The sequence below is a fragment of the Cupressus sempervirens genome, chromosome 9 (genome assembly GCF_028749045.1).
Source record: "Cupressus sempervirens isolate cs-2001-9-10 chromosome 9, ASM2874904v1, whole genome shotgun sequence".
NCBI lineage: Eukaryota > Viridiplantae > Streptophyta > Pinopsida > Cupressales > Cupressaceae > Cupressus > Cupressus sempervirens.
Window position 1 is genome coordinate 723357849 of NC_143126.1, and position 19886 is coordinate 723377734.

The 19886-nt window shown below is 35.3% G+C and overlaps 1 protein-coding gene across 2 annotated transcripts in view; it reads left to right on the top strand.

The window, feature by feature from the left end:
* The window catches only part of SMU1 (transducin family protein / WD-40 repeat family protein), a 149589-nt gene that overhangs the window by 92132 nt on the left and 37571 nt on the right, over window positions 1-19886 (top strand). For both annotated transcript variants that reach the window (XM_089801845.1, XM_089801846.1), the window contains one exon: window positions 16563-16614. In XM_089801845.1, coding sequence (XP_089657971.1) covers window positions 16563-16614 — 52 coding nt within the window. The remainder of the gene's footprint in view (window positions 1-16562; window positions 16615-19886) is intronic.

Below are 19886 nucleotides of genomic sequence, written 5' to 3' on the forward strand. Positions count from 1 at the left end.
GTAGGGAACCACTTCAGGAAGCAAGAGGATTTCCGTTTCAGCTCCAAGAAATCATTGGTCGTTTCATCCCAATGGAAAGAGTTTGGCATCATGTGCAAATCTCTGAATTTCTGCAAGAAAGTAAACAAGCTTCTAAATTCTTCTCTGTCTAACAAATGAGAACTTAACCTTCTTTTATAAATTATAATCATCATGGGAACTTTCGGGAATGTGCAATATAAAATCAATTTATAATTGAAGAAAAACTTATCTTCCAAAAATTGTTTTAATTTTTTATTTTAACATTACCAAGACCAGAAGTTTGTTTAATAGCATACAGTATAGGAAATTTTCCATTCTCATTCCAACAAGCTGTTATACAGAGGTGCCTTCTAAATTATTTTAATTAAAATGACAACTTTATTAAACCCTTGTTGTGAAAATGATCGGATTCGATTAGCAACTTATTATAAATAGATGCTCTCTCCAGGACCTTGGAGAGCACACCAGAATTTAATAAAAACCTTGTAAAGTGCCCTTCGAGTCCTTTAGGCCATTTAAATTCACTGAACGTCCAGCAAGTCTGCTATGATTGACACACACCCAAAAGGACAAATGCCAACTCCAAAGAAAGAGAACCTTAAAACTGGGACATTACATTTCACAAAGTATGCTTCTTGTAATTCTTTTCAAGAATCAATGATCTTTGGTGTTGGGGAGTAGAATATTGTAGTAGGAAAAAGGAATCTACAGGTATTCTTAAGAGAGAATGATCATTTTCCTTAGTATTTAATGATGTGTTGCATATGGAGTTCAATCTACTCTTCTTGAACCAGATTATGAGATTACCTCAATCTAGATGGTTGGAAATATGTATGATATGCTAAGTTACTGAGAGGGGAGGGGTGAATCAGTAACTAATAAAACTTAATTCTTACTTACCAGTTAATCCTTAATGTGAATTCTGATCATGCATAAGAAACTGAAAGCATTAAAACATTCATAACATTTTGACACACAATATGGTGACCCAGAGACCTTCCAAATAAAAAGTAAACTGGGGTGGGGATGATACCCACAAGCTTTAGTACTGCAGTATAAGGTTGGCCTGTTAAGGCTTAGGAGTAATCACTTCTGATGATCTGCCTTGTTAGGAGCGATAAGGACTGCTAGATCCACCTTGTGAAAGGATTTATACTGTTGTAGCCTTTGTGTTTCGCATTTCTGCTCTTCTCTTCTAGTTATATTCTATACATATATCATATTGGATGTGATACAATACGTTACATATATACCAATCCAATTTACAAATCAACAAAGTCGGCTACAATACAAGTTTACACAAAAATGCACAAAGTTGGCTCAATTGCAGGAACTTGGGTTTTGAAGACTAGCTCGGTGAGGTTTTGATACTCAACATGTACTGTCAATGCTCGACATCGTCATGCATTGGGTAGATGTAGAAGCTCGGTCCATATTGATCACTTTTAAGTAGTCTGAACTCGGTTTGCATTGGTGACTCAGTGGATATTGTGAAACTCGGCATATAAACTGAATCACTTGATTCACATTGCATAGCTTGTTTAATGCTATCACAACGAGCTCGGTATAAACTGAATCACTTGGTTAACACTGTGTGGCTTGGTCAACCCTGGATTCACATCACTGTAACTATGAACTCTGTAAGCACTACACAACTCAGTTTGCATTGAGGAACTTGGTAACCCTTATGTAGTTCGGTTTACATTGCTGATCACCATCATGGTAGAAACTGCTCAACGCAAACTGAATATTGTCCCTTGAACTCGGTAGCAACTGTAGAACTCGGTAGAGTCTGAAATGCTTAGTTAACTTTGTTAATTGTACAATATGCTCGGTAGATACTTACAATCTGAATAAGTGTGTGTCACTAATAACAAACTTGACTGTAATGTCAACAATCTCCCCCTTTGGCATTAATGACAAAAACAATTATTCGTCAAAACTAAATACTCAAAAATTTCCAAAACTCTTTTTATTCTTCACCTTGTGTCTTAGCATACTTTGTTTTTGAGATTTTTCAAAATTGCTTTTGTAAAAGATGTTTCTGTACATATATGATATGATAATACTCCCCCATTCATATGTATACAATATACTTTACATCTTTTCACATCTTCTCATCTTCACTTATGATATATACATTTTCTCCTCCTTATATTATAATTTCTCCCCTTTTCAATATACATCTTCTCTCCCTTTTTGACATTAATGCCAAAGGTGTATGCTATATACTATACAGTAATGCCAAAATGTGACAAGAAATTTGAATGTACCTTTAGAATCAGTGCCATTGTCTTGTCCCAATTTTCTTGCAACACCTTGCATGTGTGCAATGCAACTTGAACTTCTACCGAAAGTTCTATCATGTGATTTGCAATTGAGAAGTTGTTATCATGGATGAGGGTTTTAGCATGTGCAATATGTTTTTGCAATGCATCCATGTTTGGGGGAATCATGGTTTGAATGTCTACTAGTGTAGCTCTTATTCTGGCTTCTTCTCTTAGCAATTCTGCCTGCATATCAGATAAGAATCTGATCTTTGTGTAGTGGGCAGAGCTGTAACTTGGGTCAAGTTGCAACTGTTGTGCACTTGCCTTCAGATCATCAATTTTAGAAAGTTTTTCTTTAATTTCTTTAGTGAAAATTGAAGTATCATAGAGTTTACTGAATAATGAAGTCACATTTTCGCAAGAGGTCTCCAATGAGCCTAGAATAGTAGACAAGTCCACTTGATGAATATCAATCTGCTGTGCTACTAGTTCCAAAACTTTATTCTCAAACTGAGCTCTCTACAACAATTTCTCTTGTCCATTCAAATCTTCATTGAATTTTTGGACTACCTCTGCTAACTGAGCCAAAATTGGTTGAGAAGTGTCAACTTCTGTGCTGAGTGCCTCTGCTAGAATATTCTTTGCATCTTCAAGCACTCGAAATTCCTTATTTCTTTCATCTCTAAGCCTTTGTTGCTTAGCTTTCTTTTGAAGCAGCTCTCCAAATATATGTATTTGATCAGAATTAAGATTGGTGATATCCCAATTTAGAATAAAAATCTCCTCATCAAGATCAATTTCTTCTTCCTTCTCTTTGCCTTTACTCAAAATTTTTGTGCTCAGTTGAGGCTTGGTCTCAACTGTCCTTGCACTTATTAATTGCATATCAGGAATGGAAACAATGGTAAAAATAGTAGGACTGGCTGAAAAAATAGATACTGAACTTATTGAAGGAATACCTTGTGTAACCAAAACTGATGGAGGAGGAAGTGTTGACTGCTCGGTAGATGAAGTGCTTGTCACTTTTGTCAATGAAGTACTGAGCTGAACAGGTGCAAAAATTGATTGAATGCTTGTACTTACAATGTTTGACACAGTTAATCTTGCAGTAGCTTTCTCTGGGCTTGATGTTTTCAACGTTTCGCTCAGAGAATGAGGAAGTGAAGCTATGACCGCTGGTGCAATTTTCTTTGGGTCGGTCTCCTCAATGTTCTAAACTTTAGGTAAATCTTCTTTGGTAGCTTCTTGTTCCTGTTCCTGTTCCTTTTCCTCATCATCTATGTTATCATAATGTGTTACTTCTTCATCATCAATTTCCTCATCTTTTTCATGTTTATCATCATCTTCATCCTTGTCACTGATGTTGACAACAAAATCACTTTGCTTGTGAAGAACGTGAATGTTTTTCTTTGTGTTGGTGGCGTTTCTTACCACATGTTCAATGTCATTCTTTAATATAAGACAAGTGTTGATTCTCAAGGTAATTTTTTCTTCATTTTTCTTGATGGATTCTTTTACTTCCTTGTCACTTAAGCTCGACATAAGTTGCCTTAGGGTCTGCTCATATATGCGTTTAGCAGTTTTCATTGCATTCTCCCATCTTGGCTTAACCTTCTCCATTAAATCACTCGGAATTTGCTGAGCAAGATGGCCTGGGGAATTCTTCCATTTACCCATTTTAGACATTATCATGTCTTCTATTTTTTTCTGCTCCTCTATAGTCCTAGTCTCATACTTTAGTGATCTAAAGTTTGTTATACCTACTCCTAACTCTATTTCTTTCAATCTTTCCTGAAAGGTGGGTGGAGGCCATTTAAAGATCACATCTCCTCCTTCTTTATGAAGTTTCTTTCTAGATGTGCTCCTTGTGAACACAATAGTAGATGGTTTGGCAGGTTTGGTTATAATAACCTTACCTTTCTTCTTTATAGGTTTTTCCTCTTCCGACTTCTCTTCATCTTCTGCTTCATCGTCCTCAATGTCATCACCTTTGCCTTCAGTACAGATGAGTGGAGCTAGTTTTCAATTTTGCTATCCTCTTCTTCCCTTTGTTGATCGCCTGAGGGAGTTTTATTTCAAGTTCTATTCTTGTCTTTGCTTCATCAAAGGTGCCAAAGTATGCAGCTTTTGGGTCAACAGGCTCATTAATTATTGCTTGGTTTCATCAATGTTAACCTCATAACCTAGAGTCTTGCCCCATACAATTCTTGGTCTTACTACTTGTATATATGCTTTATCACTATCAACCATGAAACAAATATCATCTTTGTAATCATCAACAAGTTTCTTTGGGATCCTGAATCTGTTATTCATCTTATCCTTGAATGCATCAAAGTAATTATCCATAATACTAACATAGTTTTCTCCCATTTCAGCTATATATTCATTGATTTGATAAAGAACAGGTACATCCTTCCATCCTTCCTCCATATAACTGTACCTTTAGATGGGAAAAACTTTTGTACATAGAAAAATGGACAAGTTATGAGTGAACCAAACTTACAAGGATTGTTTTTTGAAGTTCTTATACTCTTCATATTCTTGTTGAACTGATTCAACATCAACTTGGCAAGGTCAAGTGATAGGTTATTCTTGACCACTTTATATGCAATATCCACTGCTTCACATGATACAATGTTGAGTCTGCTCGAGCTGTATATTTTGTGCACGATGGCATGTATCCCGAACTTCAATTCCATATCTGAGACACAGCTGATCTTCATTCCCTTTCCATCCCACTCGGCAAGGGTTTTCTTCTCTAGTTCGACCCGACTTAGGGTTTTAGTTGCTTTTGCTTTTGCCAACATCAGAAGACCAGTGATCCTATGGGTTGTTCCAACCATAGCTGACCATTATGCACACAGTTGAGGATAAATCTTATCCATTTGATTTGAAAGTCTTGTAGCATGTGTGGAATGTGAGTCAAACCCTTTGCTTCAAGGTGTTGATGCTCCGGTTTTAATACACCATTCACACATAGTTCTCTCAACGACTCATCCATTTTGAGTGTTCCGATATCTTGAATAGCACAACAAAAATGCGAACGAATATCATTAATCAACAATACCTTTGGTGAAATTTGAGATTGAGCTCCGCTTGGATCTAGGGTTGCTACGACAATCGGACTCAGCTTGAAGTCTGGTGCCTTCCATTCCACGCCTCAAACCAACATATCAGATCCTTTCTTTGATTTGCTGCTAGTGGATGCCATTTCGCTTGGTAGGGTTTGAGAGAACACGGAAATCTTTAATAGTAATTCGCATAAATCACTCGGATGCACTAAGAATGTTCTGCACAAATAGCTCTCAAAAATTTACGGTGAGAAATGACTTCGATTTCGTCCTTTTTATCAAAATTTCGCCTTTCGATCGCCATAAATGCTTGGTACGATTGTTCGCTCAAATGACATACTATCTTCCACTTCACTTGCATTAAGTGCTCGGCAGAGTCATCCATGAGTCGGTATCCTCATAAAACTTAGTTACTCCCGACCTTGCTCGGCAGGGTCTGCAACCTGACCTTATTTGTTAATGATTGACATGTTCTCGAATGCTCGGTGATCCCTTTGTATCTTGAATGCTGATATGGATCTTTTATTCTGCTGACTAGAACTGATGTGAGATGTCTTCTTCAAAATCCTAGTTCCAGTTCTCCTTGTGAGAGATCAAGTTGAAATACTTGAGTCATCCTATTCTTGAGTGACATGTTCATCATTGCTCGGATTTGCATTCTCAGAAGATTTTGGAATCCATTGCTGTTTCATTTGCTTTCTGATGTTATCAACCTTGGCTTTCTTTTCATCTTCAATTCTTCCAGTATTCATACAGTTCTTGGCAAGATGACCAAGTTCTGTACAAATAAAACATCTTTTGGTAGTGTCTCTTGTCCTCATGTGATGTTTTATACAATTCATTCCAATTTGTCCAAATTCTCCATAGTAATGACATCTGCACCAAGTGTTATAGTCACAACCAAATATAGCTTTTACAACCTGTTCTGTTGGGTTCAATATCTTAGTTTTGCATTGAGAAGATTTATGCCCATGCTTCTTACATTTGTGACATTTGCCTTCAAACTTAAGTTTCTCTTTGCATTCATTAGCTCTATCACCATGCTGATTGCAATGTAACATTTTCTATTGAATTTAGCTTTTCCATTGCTTCAACATTTGTATGATGTATGACCTATCTTACCACAGTGACTGCAAGTAGGTCTTTGATTCTTTTGAGTTCCTTGCTTGGACGATTCACTTTTTTCTGTATATCCAATTCCCACTTTTCCTTTTTGTCAATAATGGCTTTGCTTATTCAATTGATTCTTGTCTGCCTGAGATTTCATCATCCTCTCATTGGTTTGCTTTTCAGTGTTTAGATCATTCTGCAATCTCTCATTTTTTGATCTTAGATTCATGATTTCTTCATTTGCATTGGTGAGCTGATGAATGAAGTTTGCTTGTTGAAGGGATAGGTGCTGAATTTCATTGTTCTTTTCTTCTATCTCCTCTTATCTTGTTTTTCTCTTCCATGACTTCACATAATCTTACTAACTGAATTTCTTGTTCTCTTTTCAGTTTCCTAACTTCTTCCTGAAGTGAACCATTCTTTTCTAATAGTTCTTTGATTGCTTCATTAGTTTCATCTGAATTGCTTTTTGAATGAATGTCTTCAATTCTTTCTTCAATGTAGAGATGGTCATTCATTTGTATTGCAAGATCTTTTTTTCTTTTCAAGGATTGAGAGAGTTGCTCCTTTGCTTTCTTGAGTTGTCCAATAGCCAATTCAAAATCCAACTTTTCATTGTCAATAGCCTTGTCAAGTCTGAATACCTCCATAGCCTTTGATCTTTGCCCAAGGTGTTAAACTTCTTTCCTAAGAATTACAAAGCTCTAATACCAATTGTTGGAAATATATATGATAGGCTAAGTTACTGAGAGGGGAGGGGTGAATCAGTAGCTAATAAAACTTAATCCTTTATTTACCAATTAATCCTTCATGTGAATTCTGATCTAATTCCATGCATAAGAAATTGAATGCATTAAAACATTCATAACACTTTGACACACAATATGGTGACCCAAAAACCTTTCAACTAGAAAATAAAACCGGGGTGGGGATGATACCCACGAGCTTTAGTACTGCAGTACTGCTATATTTGGTTGCGACTATAAATAATGATCACTTCTGATGATTTGCCCTGTTAGGAGCAATAAGGACTGCTAGGTCCATCTTGCAAAAGGATATACAAACATACAGTGAAGTATGCACTCAGTAAAGAGATTTACAAAAGATTGTTAAGTCTACCTTATGAAAGGATTTAACTGATCCACTTGTTATATTCCATAAATACATCATATTGAATGTGATACAATATGTTACATATATACTGATCCAATTTACAAATCAACAAAGTCGGCTACCATACAAGTTTACACAAAAATGCACAAAGTTGGTTCAACTACAGGAACTCGAGTTTTGAAGATTAGCTCGGTGAGGTTCTGATACTCGGCATCTATTGTTAATGCTCGACATCGTCATGCATTAGGTAGACATAGAAGCTCAGTCCATATTGATCACTTCCAAGTAGTTTGAACTTGATATACACTGGTGACTCAGTGGATATTGTGAAACTCGACATATAAACTGAATCACTTGATTCACACTGCATAGCTCGGTCAATGCTATCACGACGAGCTCGATATAAACTGAATCACTTGGTTAACACTGAGTGACTCGATCAACGTTGGATTCACATCACTGTAAATGCGAACTCGGTAAGCACTGCACAACTTGGTTTGCACTGAGGAACTTGGTAAACCTTATGTAGCTCGGTTTACACTCTTGATCACCATCATGGTAGAAACTGCTCAGCGCAAATTGAATATTGTCCCTTGAATTCGGTAGCAACTGTAGAACTCTGTAGAGTCTGAAATGCTTGGTTAACTATGTTAATTGTATAAAACGCTTGGTAGATACTTATAATCTGAATAAGTGTGTGTCACCAATAACAAACCTGACTGCAATGTCAACACTAGATATCATCTTCTGCAATCACAAATGATATATAGTCCACAAGAAGACCAAAAGGACTATTTTTCTTGGTGTGGAAGATCATGGTTGGTACAAATTAGTTGGTTTTGGACAAGTTAGATAGCATGCATTGGTCGCCAAAAGTGCAGTAGACATCACCACACTTTGGCATCAACAGACAATTTTGATTTTTCTTAGTGTGTACTATGTGTCAATGTGTGGGGCATAATTTCTAAAGTTTTATTATGCTATGATCTTGATTGGTGTAAATCTCAATTTTATGAGTCTTGGTAATGCAGATGTTAAGATATTGTTATTTAATTCTGGATGTTTATTGATGATTTAAATAATTTATTGAAACACAATATAGCCCTGATTTTTATGTATTATGATCTGCAAGTGTGAGAGTATGATTTCCATTGTTATTGATCTACTTCACATTGCAGATCATAATAAATATATATATATGTACGGGCGTATAGATGAGAAGACATGGTGAAAGGTCACGTACCAATAACCCAACGATTATGAGTCGGGTCATGATGGTTGGCAATCGAAAGCAACATTAGTTAGTATTCCTTGTTTATGCTTCCACTCACGGTGGTAAGCAAACATCACATAATGTAATCTGCCAACTATTACGTGAGTATAATTTGTATTATTTGCTATTGGCAGTATAAGGTCTACGTGTGCATTAAGTTATCGGTAGAATATAATAAACATGTGCCATTGGCAGTATTAAAATAATCATGTGGCAGTATTAAAATAATCATGTGCTATCAGAGGTATAAACTGATTACATTACATTATATTAATGCTTAATCTAAACTTAAGTATATATATATATACAATTACAGTAATCAGTTATGCAAAATTTATTTGAGGATAGTCATAAAAAATATAGATTCAATTTCACACAAGCTAACATTTTTAACACTCCCTCTTTAGCAAGGGAAATTGAAATAAGTTTAACAAAAAATGTAATCATCATTATGTTTTAAACTAAGAGAGAGAAAGAGGAAGGAAAACATAATGGATTTTCATGGTGTTCAGCTATCGCCCAAAAGACCCATGAAGGTTATCAATGTGTCTGGCAAAATCCGGCGCAAAGAACAAGGATAACCCAAACTTCTAAAACAATGGGGTTTCATGGTGTCCGGCTATCGCCCAAAAGACCCATGAAGGTTATCAATGTGTCCAACAAAATCTGGCCTGAAAGGTAACAACAACTTCAACCATTGTTTGAAAATAGATCAACTAAAATAAAGTCATCACTTTATCATAGGATCAGAACACATGAAAGGTCATCACCTTTCTCAAGAAAAGTCGTCACTTTTCACAATACAAGCTTGCAAGCAAAAGGAAGAAAAATAATTTGTATTCATGAATATTAGATAATAAATGTATTTACAATAATATCATACCAAGTTTTTCTTGGAAGTACACAATTTTCAACTTCGCAAGAGGTTTGGTGAAAATATCGGCATTCTGTTTATTTGTATTGATATAACTTAATTTAATGAAATCTCCGCTGACCATGTCTCTTATGTAGTGATAGGGAGTCTCAATATGCTTTGATTGATTGTAGAAAACTAGATTTTCTGACAGCTTGATACAACTTTGATTATCACAATGAATCACAGTTGGTTTTAGAGGTTTTCCAAATAGCCCAAATAGAAGTTTTCTTAACCAAATTGCTTCACGTGCTCCCATGGAAGCGGCTACATACTCGGCTTTGATAGAACTCAAGGCAACAACTGGTTTTTTTCTGCTGAACCAAGATATCATTGTTGACCTAAGACTGAAGCGACAACCTGTAGTGCTCTTGCAATTAGAGGAACATGCTGCCCAATCTGAGTCAAGTATATCCTTCCAAATTTATCTCAACTTTTTCATACTTTAATCCAAAACCAATAGATCCTCGTAAATATCTTAATATATGTTTTGCAGCCATAAGGTGGATCTTCTTAGGTTTACACATAAAATGACTAAGGACATTTGTAGCATAGCATATGTCAGGTTTGGAATTCACAAGATACATAAGAGATCCAATTATTTGTCTGAAGAGAATAGGATCAATGACTTCAGATTTCGATGCTTCTTCTTTCAGCTTGTGTAAATTTGTTTCCATTGGAGTAGATAAGGGCTTACTATCCATCATTCCAAGTTTGGTCAGAATATCTTGAGTGTACTTCCTTTGATGTAAGAAAATGTAGTCTTTCTTCTAATTAACTTCTAATCCCAAGAAGTAGTGTAGTAACCCTAAATCTTTCATTTCAAATTCAGCTATTAGATCTTGTTTACATTTTTCAATTAATTTATCATAACCTATTATTAGCAAGTCGTCAACATATAGAACAAGTATTACCATACCATCATCTGTGGTTTTGAAGTATATTAAAGAGTCGGCTTCATTTTTTGAGTATCCAAGTTTGGAAAGGTAGTTATCTATCTCTTCATACCAAGCTCGAGGAGCCTATTTGAGACCATAGAGTGCTTTCTTGACTTCACATACATATAATTTTTTATCTTTTATGGTGAACCCTTCAGGTTGTTCTATGTAAACTTCTTCATTAATGACCCCATTTAGGAAAATAGTTTTTACATCCATTTGATGAATCTTCCATCCTTCTGATGCTGCAATTGCAATAATTGTTCTTACAGAAGTGTAATGAGCTACTGGTGCAAAGGTTTCTTCATAGTCAATGCCAGCTTTTTGGGAGAATCCTCGAGCAACAAATCTAGCTTTGTGTTTTTCAAAACTTCCATCAGCAGCGTATTTGATTATGTATAACCATTTTGAAGATACTACTATCTTGTCTTTAGGCCTAGGTACAATATCCCAAACATCGTTCTGAATTATGGAATTTTATTCTTCTACCATGACATCTTTCCACTCTTGTGACTTTAGGGCTTCTTCAGCTGTAAATAGTTCAATTTTGTTTATCTCAGTTATAAGAGCAGTATAACATGATTGATTTCGAGTTCTCTTGTTTTCTTTTGAGATCTCATTTGCTTCCACATTGTTTTCGTCAAGCATCTTCCTTGCCCATAATGGTCTTTTCTTCCCATTAGTTATGTCTGGTTCTCTCTCTTCAGGTGTATGCTCCCTCTGATTTTCAATTTGTCTAATTTCCTCATCATCTGAGATTGGTTCATCTTCTATGCCGGTTGAAAGTTTTAAGGCAAAATCCTCTTCAAAAATTACATCTCTACTTATTTCAACTGATCTTTGTCCAGGAATGTAAATTCTATAACCCTTGGAATTTTCACAATATCCTATAAATATACCTCTCTTCCCAGAAGGTTCAAGTTTAGTTCTCTTTTCTTTGGGTATGTGAATGTATACTGGACATTTGAATATTCTAAGATGACTTAGATCTGGTTTGGTCCTTGAGAAGACTTCTATAGGTGTGTTATTCTTTAGAAATGAATGTGGACATCTGTTTTGAATGTATATTGCAGTCTTAGAAGCTCCTGCCCAAAATGAGGCATGCATATTTTGAGCATGTAATATAGGGTTTTGCAGCTTGAATGATGGTTTTGTTTTTCCTTTCTATGTCACCATTTTGTTGAGGATTATAAGGTACTGTATACTCCCTCTTAATCCCAACAGAATTACAAAAACTTTTGAAGATATTTGATGTATATTCTCCTCCATTGTCTGATCTTAATATTATAATCCTTTTACTTGTCTAATTTTCTACTAATGCTCTGAAGGTTTTGAATTTTGATAGAACTTCATTTGATTCTTTGACTCTCAAGAAATAGATCCAGGGCTTCCTAGAAAATCATCTATGAAGAATATGTAATAAAGGAAACCTCCTAGAGAAGGTGTGGGCATGGGTCCACAAAGGTCTGGTGGACTAGTTCCAAAACTGATTTTGACTTATGTTCACTAGAGTGAAAAGGTTTTTTTATGATTTTCCCTAGAGCACACCCTTTGCAAGTTCCTTTATGAGATGAGTCTAGTTTAGGAGTACCAGAAGTTATCTTATCTAAATTAGGAAGTGAACTAAACCCAATGTGCCCAAGTCATCCATGCCATAATTCATTAACATTGGATGTTTCAAGACTAAGAGCTTGAGTTTGAATATTGCTTAATCTATATAATGTTCCAAATCTGGACCCTATGGTAATAGCATTTTTCATATTTGAGTTATTAGGCCAATATAGTACTTTGTCTTTGTTGAAGGTGACATGATATCCATCATCGGTTAGACTTGAGATAGAAATTAGGTTCCTTTTTATGCCTGGTACAAATAAGACATCTTTAAGATTAAGTGTAGTTCCATCTTTTAATATTATAGAACATGTCCCAATACCTTTTACAGAATAGGTAGAATTGTCTCCATTGTAACTCCTTCAGTGATATAAGTTCCAAATGTATCAAACATATCTCTGAATCTAGAGATGTGACGGGATGCACCACTGTCTACGATCCAAGCTTCTTTATTTGAATTTACTTCACTTGAAATTGCAGAATAGTATAGTTGATTTTCATCTTCCTTTGTTTCAGCAAGGGAGGCTAGAATTTTCTCTCTATCTGGACAGTTTTTGGAGGTGTGTCCTATTTTCTCACACTTAAAACACTTAATATGAGAATGATCTTTATTAAACTTATTATTATTATTATTAAATTTTCTTCTATTGAATTTCCTCATTCTTTTGTTTGAGATAGTGTGAAGAGCTTGATTTTCTCCCTCTTGATTTGAAGTGATCCCTCTAGAGATTAGCCTTGATTCTTCTGCTATGCATTCATTTTTCAATTGATCAAAAGTAGGAATTGAAGGTCTGCTTACAACTTGTATGAAAGTATCCCAAGACATTGGAAGCCCTCTTAGAGCTATTAATGAGAATTCTTGATCTTCTTTTTTGTTTCCAATGGAAGATAATTGTTTCTTCGTTTCAGAAATTTTTTAGAATCTCCTTTTTCCATTTTAGTATTCAGTAATTGGGATTTTAAGGTGATTAGTCTACTTGAGTTATTTATCTCAAATGTATTTTTTATTGTCTTGAACTCTTCATATGCACTTTTGATCTCTGATATGGAAGGATGTGATGTTTAACTAAATCAACAATGATTTTCCTTTCTTTATTATTACGTCTTTTCTAGGTGAGTTTTTTGGGTTCATCTTGAGGTATTGGGATATCTTTTTCAATGTATTCTTCAAGTTCCAGTTCTTCCAGAATCGTAATGATACGGGTTTTCCAAGAGAAGAAATTTGATGCACCTTCAAGTCTGTCTTTCACGCTGACGTTATTTGCCATTATTTCTTCCTTCAAAAAACATTGAGATTTCTCTACCAATTTTGCTCTGATACCATGTAAAGTTTTATTATGCTGTGATCTTGATTGGTGTAAATCTCAATTTTATGAGTCTTGATAATGCAGATGTTAAGATACTGTTATTTAATTCTGGATATTTATTGATGATTTAAATAATTTATTGAAACAGAATATATCCCTGATTTTTATGTATTATGATCTGCAAGTGTGAGAGTACGATTTCCACTGTTATTGATCTACTTCACACTGCAGATCATTATATATGTGTGTGTGTGTGTGTGTACGGGCGTATAGATGAGAAGACATGATGAAAGGTCACGTACCAATAACCCAACGGTTATGAGTCGGGTCACAATGGTTGGCAATCGAAAGCAACATTAGTTAGTATTCCTTGTTTACACTTCCACTCACGGTGGTAAGCAAACACCATGTAATGTAATCTACCAACTATTACGTGAGTATAATTTGTATTAGTTGCTATCGGCAGTATAAGGCCTACGTGTGCATTAAGTTATTGGCAGAATATAATAAACATGTGCCATCGGCATTATTAAAATAATCATGTGCTATTAGAGGTATAAACTAATTACATTACATTATATTAATGCTTAATCTAAACTTGAGTATATATATGTATATATAATATTTTATTTATTTATATATATATATATATATATATATATATATATATATATATATATATATATATATACACACACACAATTACAGTAATTAATTATGCAAAATTTATTTGAGGATAGTCATAAAAAATACAGATTCAATTTCACACAAGCTAACATTTTTAACATAATCTACCATCTGTGAGCCAGATTATGAGGCATTGCCTCCATTTCCATATCATCTTTATCAATCGCAATTGTTACATAGTTGACAAAGAGATCAAAATGACAATTGCTCTTTGGTGTGGAAGATGATGGTTTGAACAAATTAGTTGATATTGGACAAGCTAGGGGCATGAAGCGCATTAGACATCACTACACTTTGGAATCAGCAGCGTGGGTACCGGAATCTATCATATGTCTCATATGTCTCTCAGTTGGTTTGAGAGAACTTGATAGTCAGTCTTCCTAACATTCAACAATATATATAGGGTCTTGTAGAACTTGTTGGTTAGGGAAGCTACACAAATCTCCATTTGATGATGGACAAGCTTGAAGAGCCAAGAGTTTTCGATTGGTTCATGAAGATGTTTATGAACGAATGAACCTGACATTCATGCATCTGTTTGTGTTTGTAAATGATTATAGTATAAATATGTGGGGGTATTATATAAAATTAAAATTTGATGCATTTAACGAATTTAAAAAAGTTTGTGACATTGGTAGTCAGATAGTTACGTTATATCTATGAGAGTTGACAATGGAGATGAATTCTGTTGAAACAAATTTAACAAGAATTATAATAAAAATGGTATCAGAACACAGTTTCCTACAGCCTACACACCATAGTAGAATGGAATTGTTAGAAGATAGAATTGCACTATCATGGAGAATTGAGATGGCTTGATGTATGATGGAGAATAAGAATATTCCCAAAAGATCTTGGGTTGGGGTAGCATTTACAGAAATATATCCACTGAATAGATCTCCAATGTAGTTGGTGAAGCAGAATACCATGGACTAAGCATGGCTTGTGGGAATACCAAAATCTGTAATCTACGAGCTTTTGTTTCCACTGCTTATGCCCATGTCTCAGATGAGAAAATAACCAAGTTAGATCCAAAGAGTAAGAAGTTGATGATCATAGCTGTTGACACCAAACTGTTGACCTTTGATATAGATGTCATGGTCGATGAAGAAGTCAGTCCTTTGGAGACATCTCTCAAGATTAGTATTATTGGAGAACAACCCATTGTGGCTAAGGGTTTTTCGTTTTCAGTTTGGTAGCTCCATCAGAGAGGGAGGACAATTCTGAACATATGAAGTCTTCTAGCTCTATAAGAGTCATGGAGGATAATGATGACAACTTGGATCAGTATTCAGAATTTTAGATGACATAGGTAGATGTAGTCAAAGTCATGGTGAGAACATGAGTTGGACAAAGCGGATCCCAAGAAAGACCAAGGTGATGGCAAAACATCATTAGAAATGTTCGGATTAGTGATACACTTGAGGGATGGTCATTGAGAGGCAAGAGCAAGAGAAACATAGCTAACTTTGCTCTTATGGCCAATATTCAGGGAGTTCATCAATTCCAGGTGTTTGAGGACGAAAAAGGAAAAATTGAACGGGAAAAAGCCATGACAATTGAACATGAGAGTCTTATGGAAAAATAAGAGTTGGGATCTCACAGATCTTCCACATGGGAGGAAACCCATTGGCGGCAAGTCGGTGTACAAAGTCAAGTACAAGGTACCATTGGTCGCAAATTGTAGCAGTAGGAAAAATCAGATCAATTTGCAGATCCTTGAGGGTAGCGTCTAATACAGTAATAAGTCATAGGTAAACAATTGCACTGTATAAGGTTATTGCATGATTGACAACTGACAAAAAGTTAAAATGCATCAATAATAAAAGAGACCACATTATGACAGTTCTCAATTCAAATTGTGCTTGTTAACTGAGAGCTTACTCATAAGATCCTTACATGACATAAACATAAGGCGATTTCTCAGATTATTATTATAAGGCAATGACAATAAACACTGTCGCATAGAGATGAGGGTTAACAAATCATGAACAGTTTAATAATTTTTTACTGTTATATAACAATTAAATTAGGGTTTCATCATATACATGTTACCTGTTCACCAACAACCAGAGCTGTATGTTGAGGGTGTTCTCTGCAAGTTATTAAACATATGTTTCAATATGCCTTTGTTTTTGAGCAACGGAAATCCACGAAACAGTGATAAATCTTGTTTTTGATTCTTTGTAAGATCTGTTATATTTGTGGGGCAACTGCATCAGTTAGTTGTAAATTTGGTTTTGTGCAGGAATATTTATTGCTTTAGTCAACAGTCTGGGAAACTGGAACATCTCATGAAGGTATGTTGTCTTAGATAATGTATGGATGAATTTCTTGTTATCTTATCTTGTTTTATATGATGAGGATACGTTGACTGTGATACATGTAATAAATCCACTTTTGAGTATAAACTTTTTTTTAATTGACTGCAAAATATGAAATGAATATCAAGACGAGAATTTTTTTAATGCTATGTATCAGAATCTTTCTATTGTTGGTAGTCTATTAAACTGAAGGCAGTTGACATTGACTTTGATTAAAGACACTGCAGTCATTAATGCCAGTGAAGATGCATTCACAGAATTTTTTTGATGTGTTAGCTATGTTCTTTTGCTTGAAGATTTTTTTAAGTGATATTGATAATGGTTACGCTATGCAATGCCATTTGAATGCTTGCATTTTTCTGCTAAACTTTTACAGTAACCTGTGAATTTGGTGATGCGAGTTGGAATAAATTCACGAGTTCTCCACATGCCTCTATTTAACAGAATCCTGCTTAGTAGTCAAATCAATATGGATGTATAAACAAGGTTCTGAAATCTTCGAGAGATCTAGAGTGTTCACATTTAAAAAATACACACTAGAGCCTGGTCTCTAAATGAATTCAGATTACACCTTTTTTGTCTGAAATGTGGGTAAACAAATATAAAATATTTCAGAAAGAGATACATTATGACATCATAGTCTTGCCGCTTTCCAACGAATAGTATTGTCTATCAAGAAAACTGAAGTAGTTCAAACTTCAGATGTGTCACTACCTGTCCTTTGTAATGCATATCAAAACAATGATAAAATAGACCATGGGTATCAACTAAGTCACAAGGTTTGAGTTCGAGTTCGACAACTATGAAGTTTGAAGGAAGTTGGACAAGTCAAAAAATTCGGAAAAATTGGGCATTTAATTCGCTTAATATAAAATAATTGAACTATATCTTTTAAAACATAAAAATAAAAGAATATTCATTTTTATTCTAATTGTGGAAAAAAAAAAAAAATTATAAAAAATAAAAATACATACTTAAATCTACTTTTTACAGATTAATCAATAAATTGTATTAATAATAAATATAATAAACTAATTTTTTTTTGGATAGGTAACATTTTGATATTGTATTGATGTTAAAGAGAGGAATTACATAAGATTGCCATATGCATAGTTTGGCCTTTCATTACAAACATATATCTACCCTACCCCACAGCTATACATAAACGTTAAAACACAAAACGAGCATTAACACCTTGCTAAATAACCCCAACAGCCTAAATCCACAAAAACCACCAAAAAGGAACCGACACCGTTCACCTTTACTAGCCACTTTTTGCTAATCCTTGAACCATTGAGCTGCCTCCTCCCTCGTGAAGTTTGGAGTGGTCTGATCATCCTGCACTGACCTCGACCTTGGCTTCCCCAGTGGAATGGCACCTTGGCAACGCTTGCTGCCACTTGCTCCCGCCTCCTCTGTCGAGGAGATATCCACCCACACGCCTTTCACTGTGGATTCTCCCACTTTCTTCTTGTTTCTCCTCAGACTCTGATGTCTCTGGGGCTCTCCTGGAGCAGTCACCCTCTTATGCAGTGTTGCCTTCATAAAACCATGCCTATCCTCAGTCGACACCCATATCTTTGTTTGCAGGAAATTTACTACCTTCTTCCATCCTTTCTCTGCCTGTAGAATATGCACCCCTGGTGGGCTTGCCGAAGACCAAATGATCAGAGGTTGTACAAAAGTCTCCCCTCCAATCAGTCTCCATGGCTCTTGTCCCATCTCCAAACCCACTCCCAGAATGGCTTGTTCTACAGTCTCTTCCATCCCTTGCAACCATTGTGGCTTGACACAAGCTGCTACGACCCTGCTGACTTCTTCCTTGGATTCACCCACAACTAGTGCCAGTGCCATGAAGAGTGAGGCTGCATCCAAATTGGAGTGTCTCTTCTAGTAAGAGTCCATGTACTCCACTTTGAACATTTGTTGTATGCCCTCCAAAAATTTCGAATCATCACACATGAAAATGTTCTTCAAGCACTAGACTGTAACCTTCCCTTCATAAGTTTGCGACTGATTCTCAGATTCAAGCGCGAAATTTGCCTCCATTTTCAACGTTCTTGCTTCAAACCTTGCGAAGTGCCCTATTTTTCCTCCTTAAATTCACACCCTTTGAATTCTTTGGAAGCAAACTCTCATCGGGGTGCCAATAAATTATTGCAAGCCTTGACACGTGTTGGAGATTGTAATCCCATGAATGTCGTAATTTCATGAATGCCATCGGGGGAATGGTTTCATGATTATACTTGTACTCCCTAAATGTTTAGCCAAAACGCCTTGTCTTTTTTAATTTTTTGGCCTCTTCATTATTTCTTCATCTCTTTAATTTAATTCGAGAAGTTTAAGGTCATCATAAATTTCATTCTGAATCCCCATAGTTGCATCCGCGCCCATATTGGCCAGCTTGTCTACCATCTGATTTGCTTCTTTGTAAACATGGGAAACCTTAAAGTCTTCAAACTTCATTAATAGGCATCTAATCTATTGTATATATTTGTCGAGATGCCACGCTTCCAGCTTGCCTTTCTTTATTCCATTAGTAATTTATCTTCGAGTCCCCTTCAAGATGCACTCTTTGGATACCCAATTTAGCCCCTAAGACTAGAGCCTCCTTTGCCACAACACATTCTGCCATATTATTTGTATCATCACTCAGTCGTTTGGCCGCAAAAGCTAGAGTGTTGCCTTGATGATCTCTCGCTACACAACCACATCTTAAGACCCCTGGATTTCCCCTGGCAACCCCGTCAAAGTTTATTTTAACCCATCCTTCCTCTGGTGGTATTCAATACATCTTATCCCTTTTCCGCTTAGGATTAGCCCTACCAAGCCCATTAATGGGCCATAATAAACCAATTATTACAATCTATTGTATTTAAGTGGTAAATTAAAATAATAAAATAATAATAAATAAAATGCAATAAATATTAATATTCAGATTAAAAAATAATATTCATATAAATTTTGAACTTTTAAAATAATAAATAAACTGAAAATTAGAACCATTTTATTATTAATAAATAAACAAATGAGAACTATCTTAAAATTATTTGTAAGAGTTAAAACCCATAAATGACAACAAAAAATACATAAAAACAAAATCAAATAAAAAATAAAAACTAAAGTATGCATTATGATAGAACTTAAAAAAATTAAAAGTAAACTATCAAACGCAACAAGGCATCAGAGAAAAGATTCTGACAAATATTTTTCAGCCACAAATGAAATTGCCAACAACAAAGTTTTTG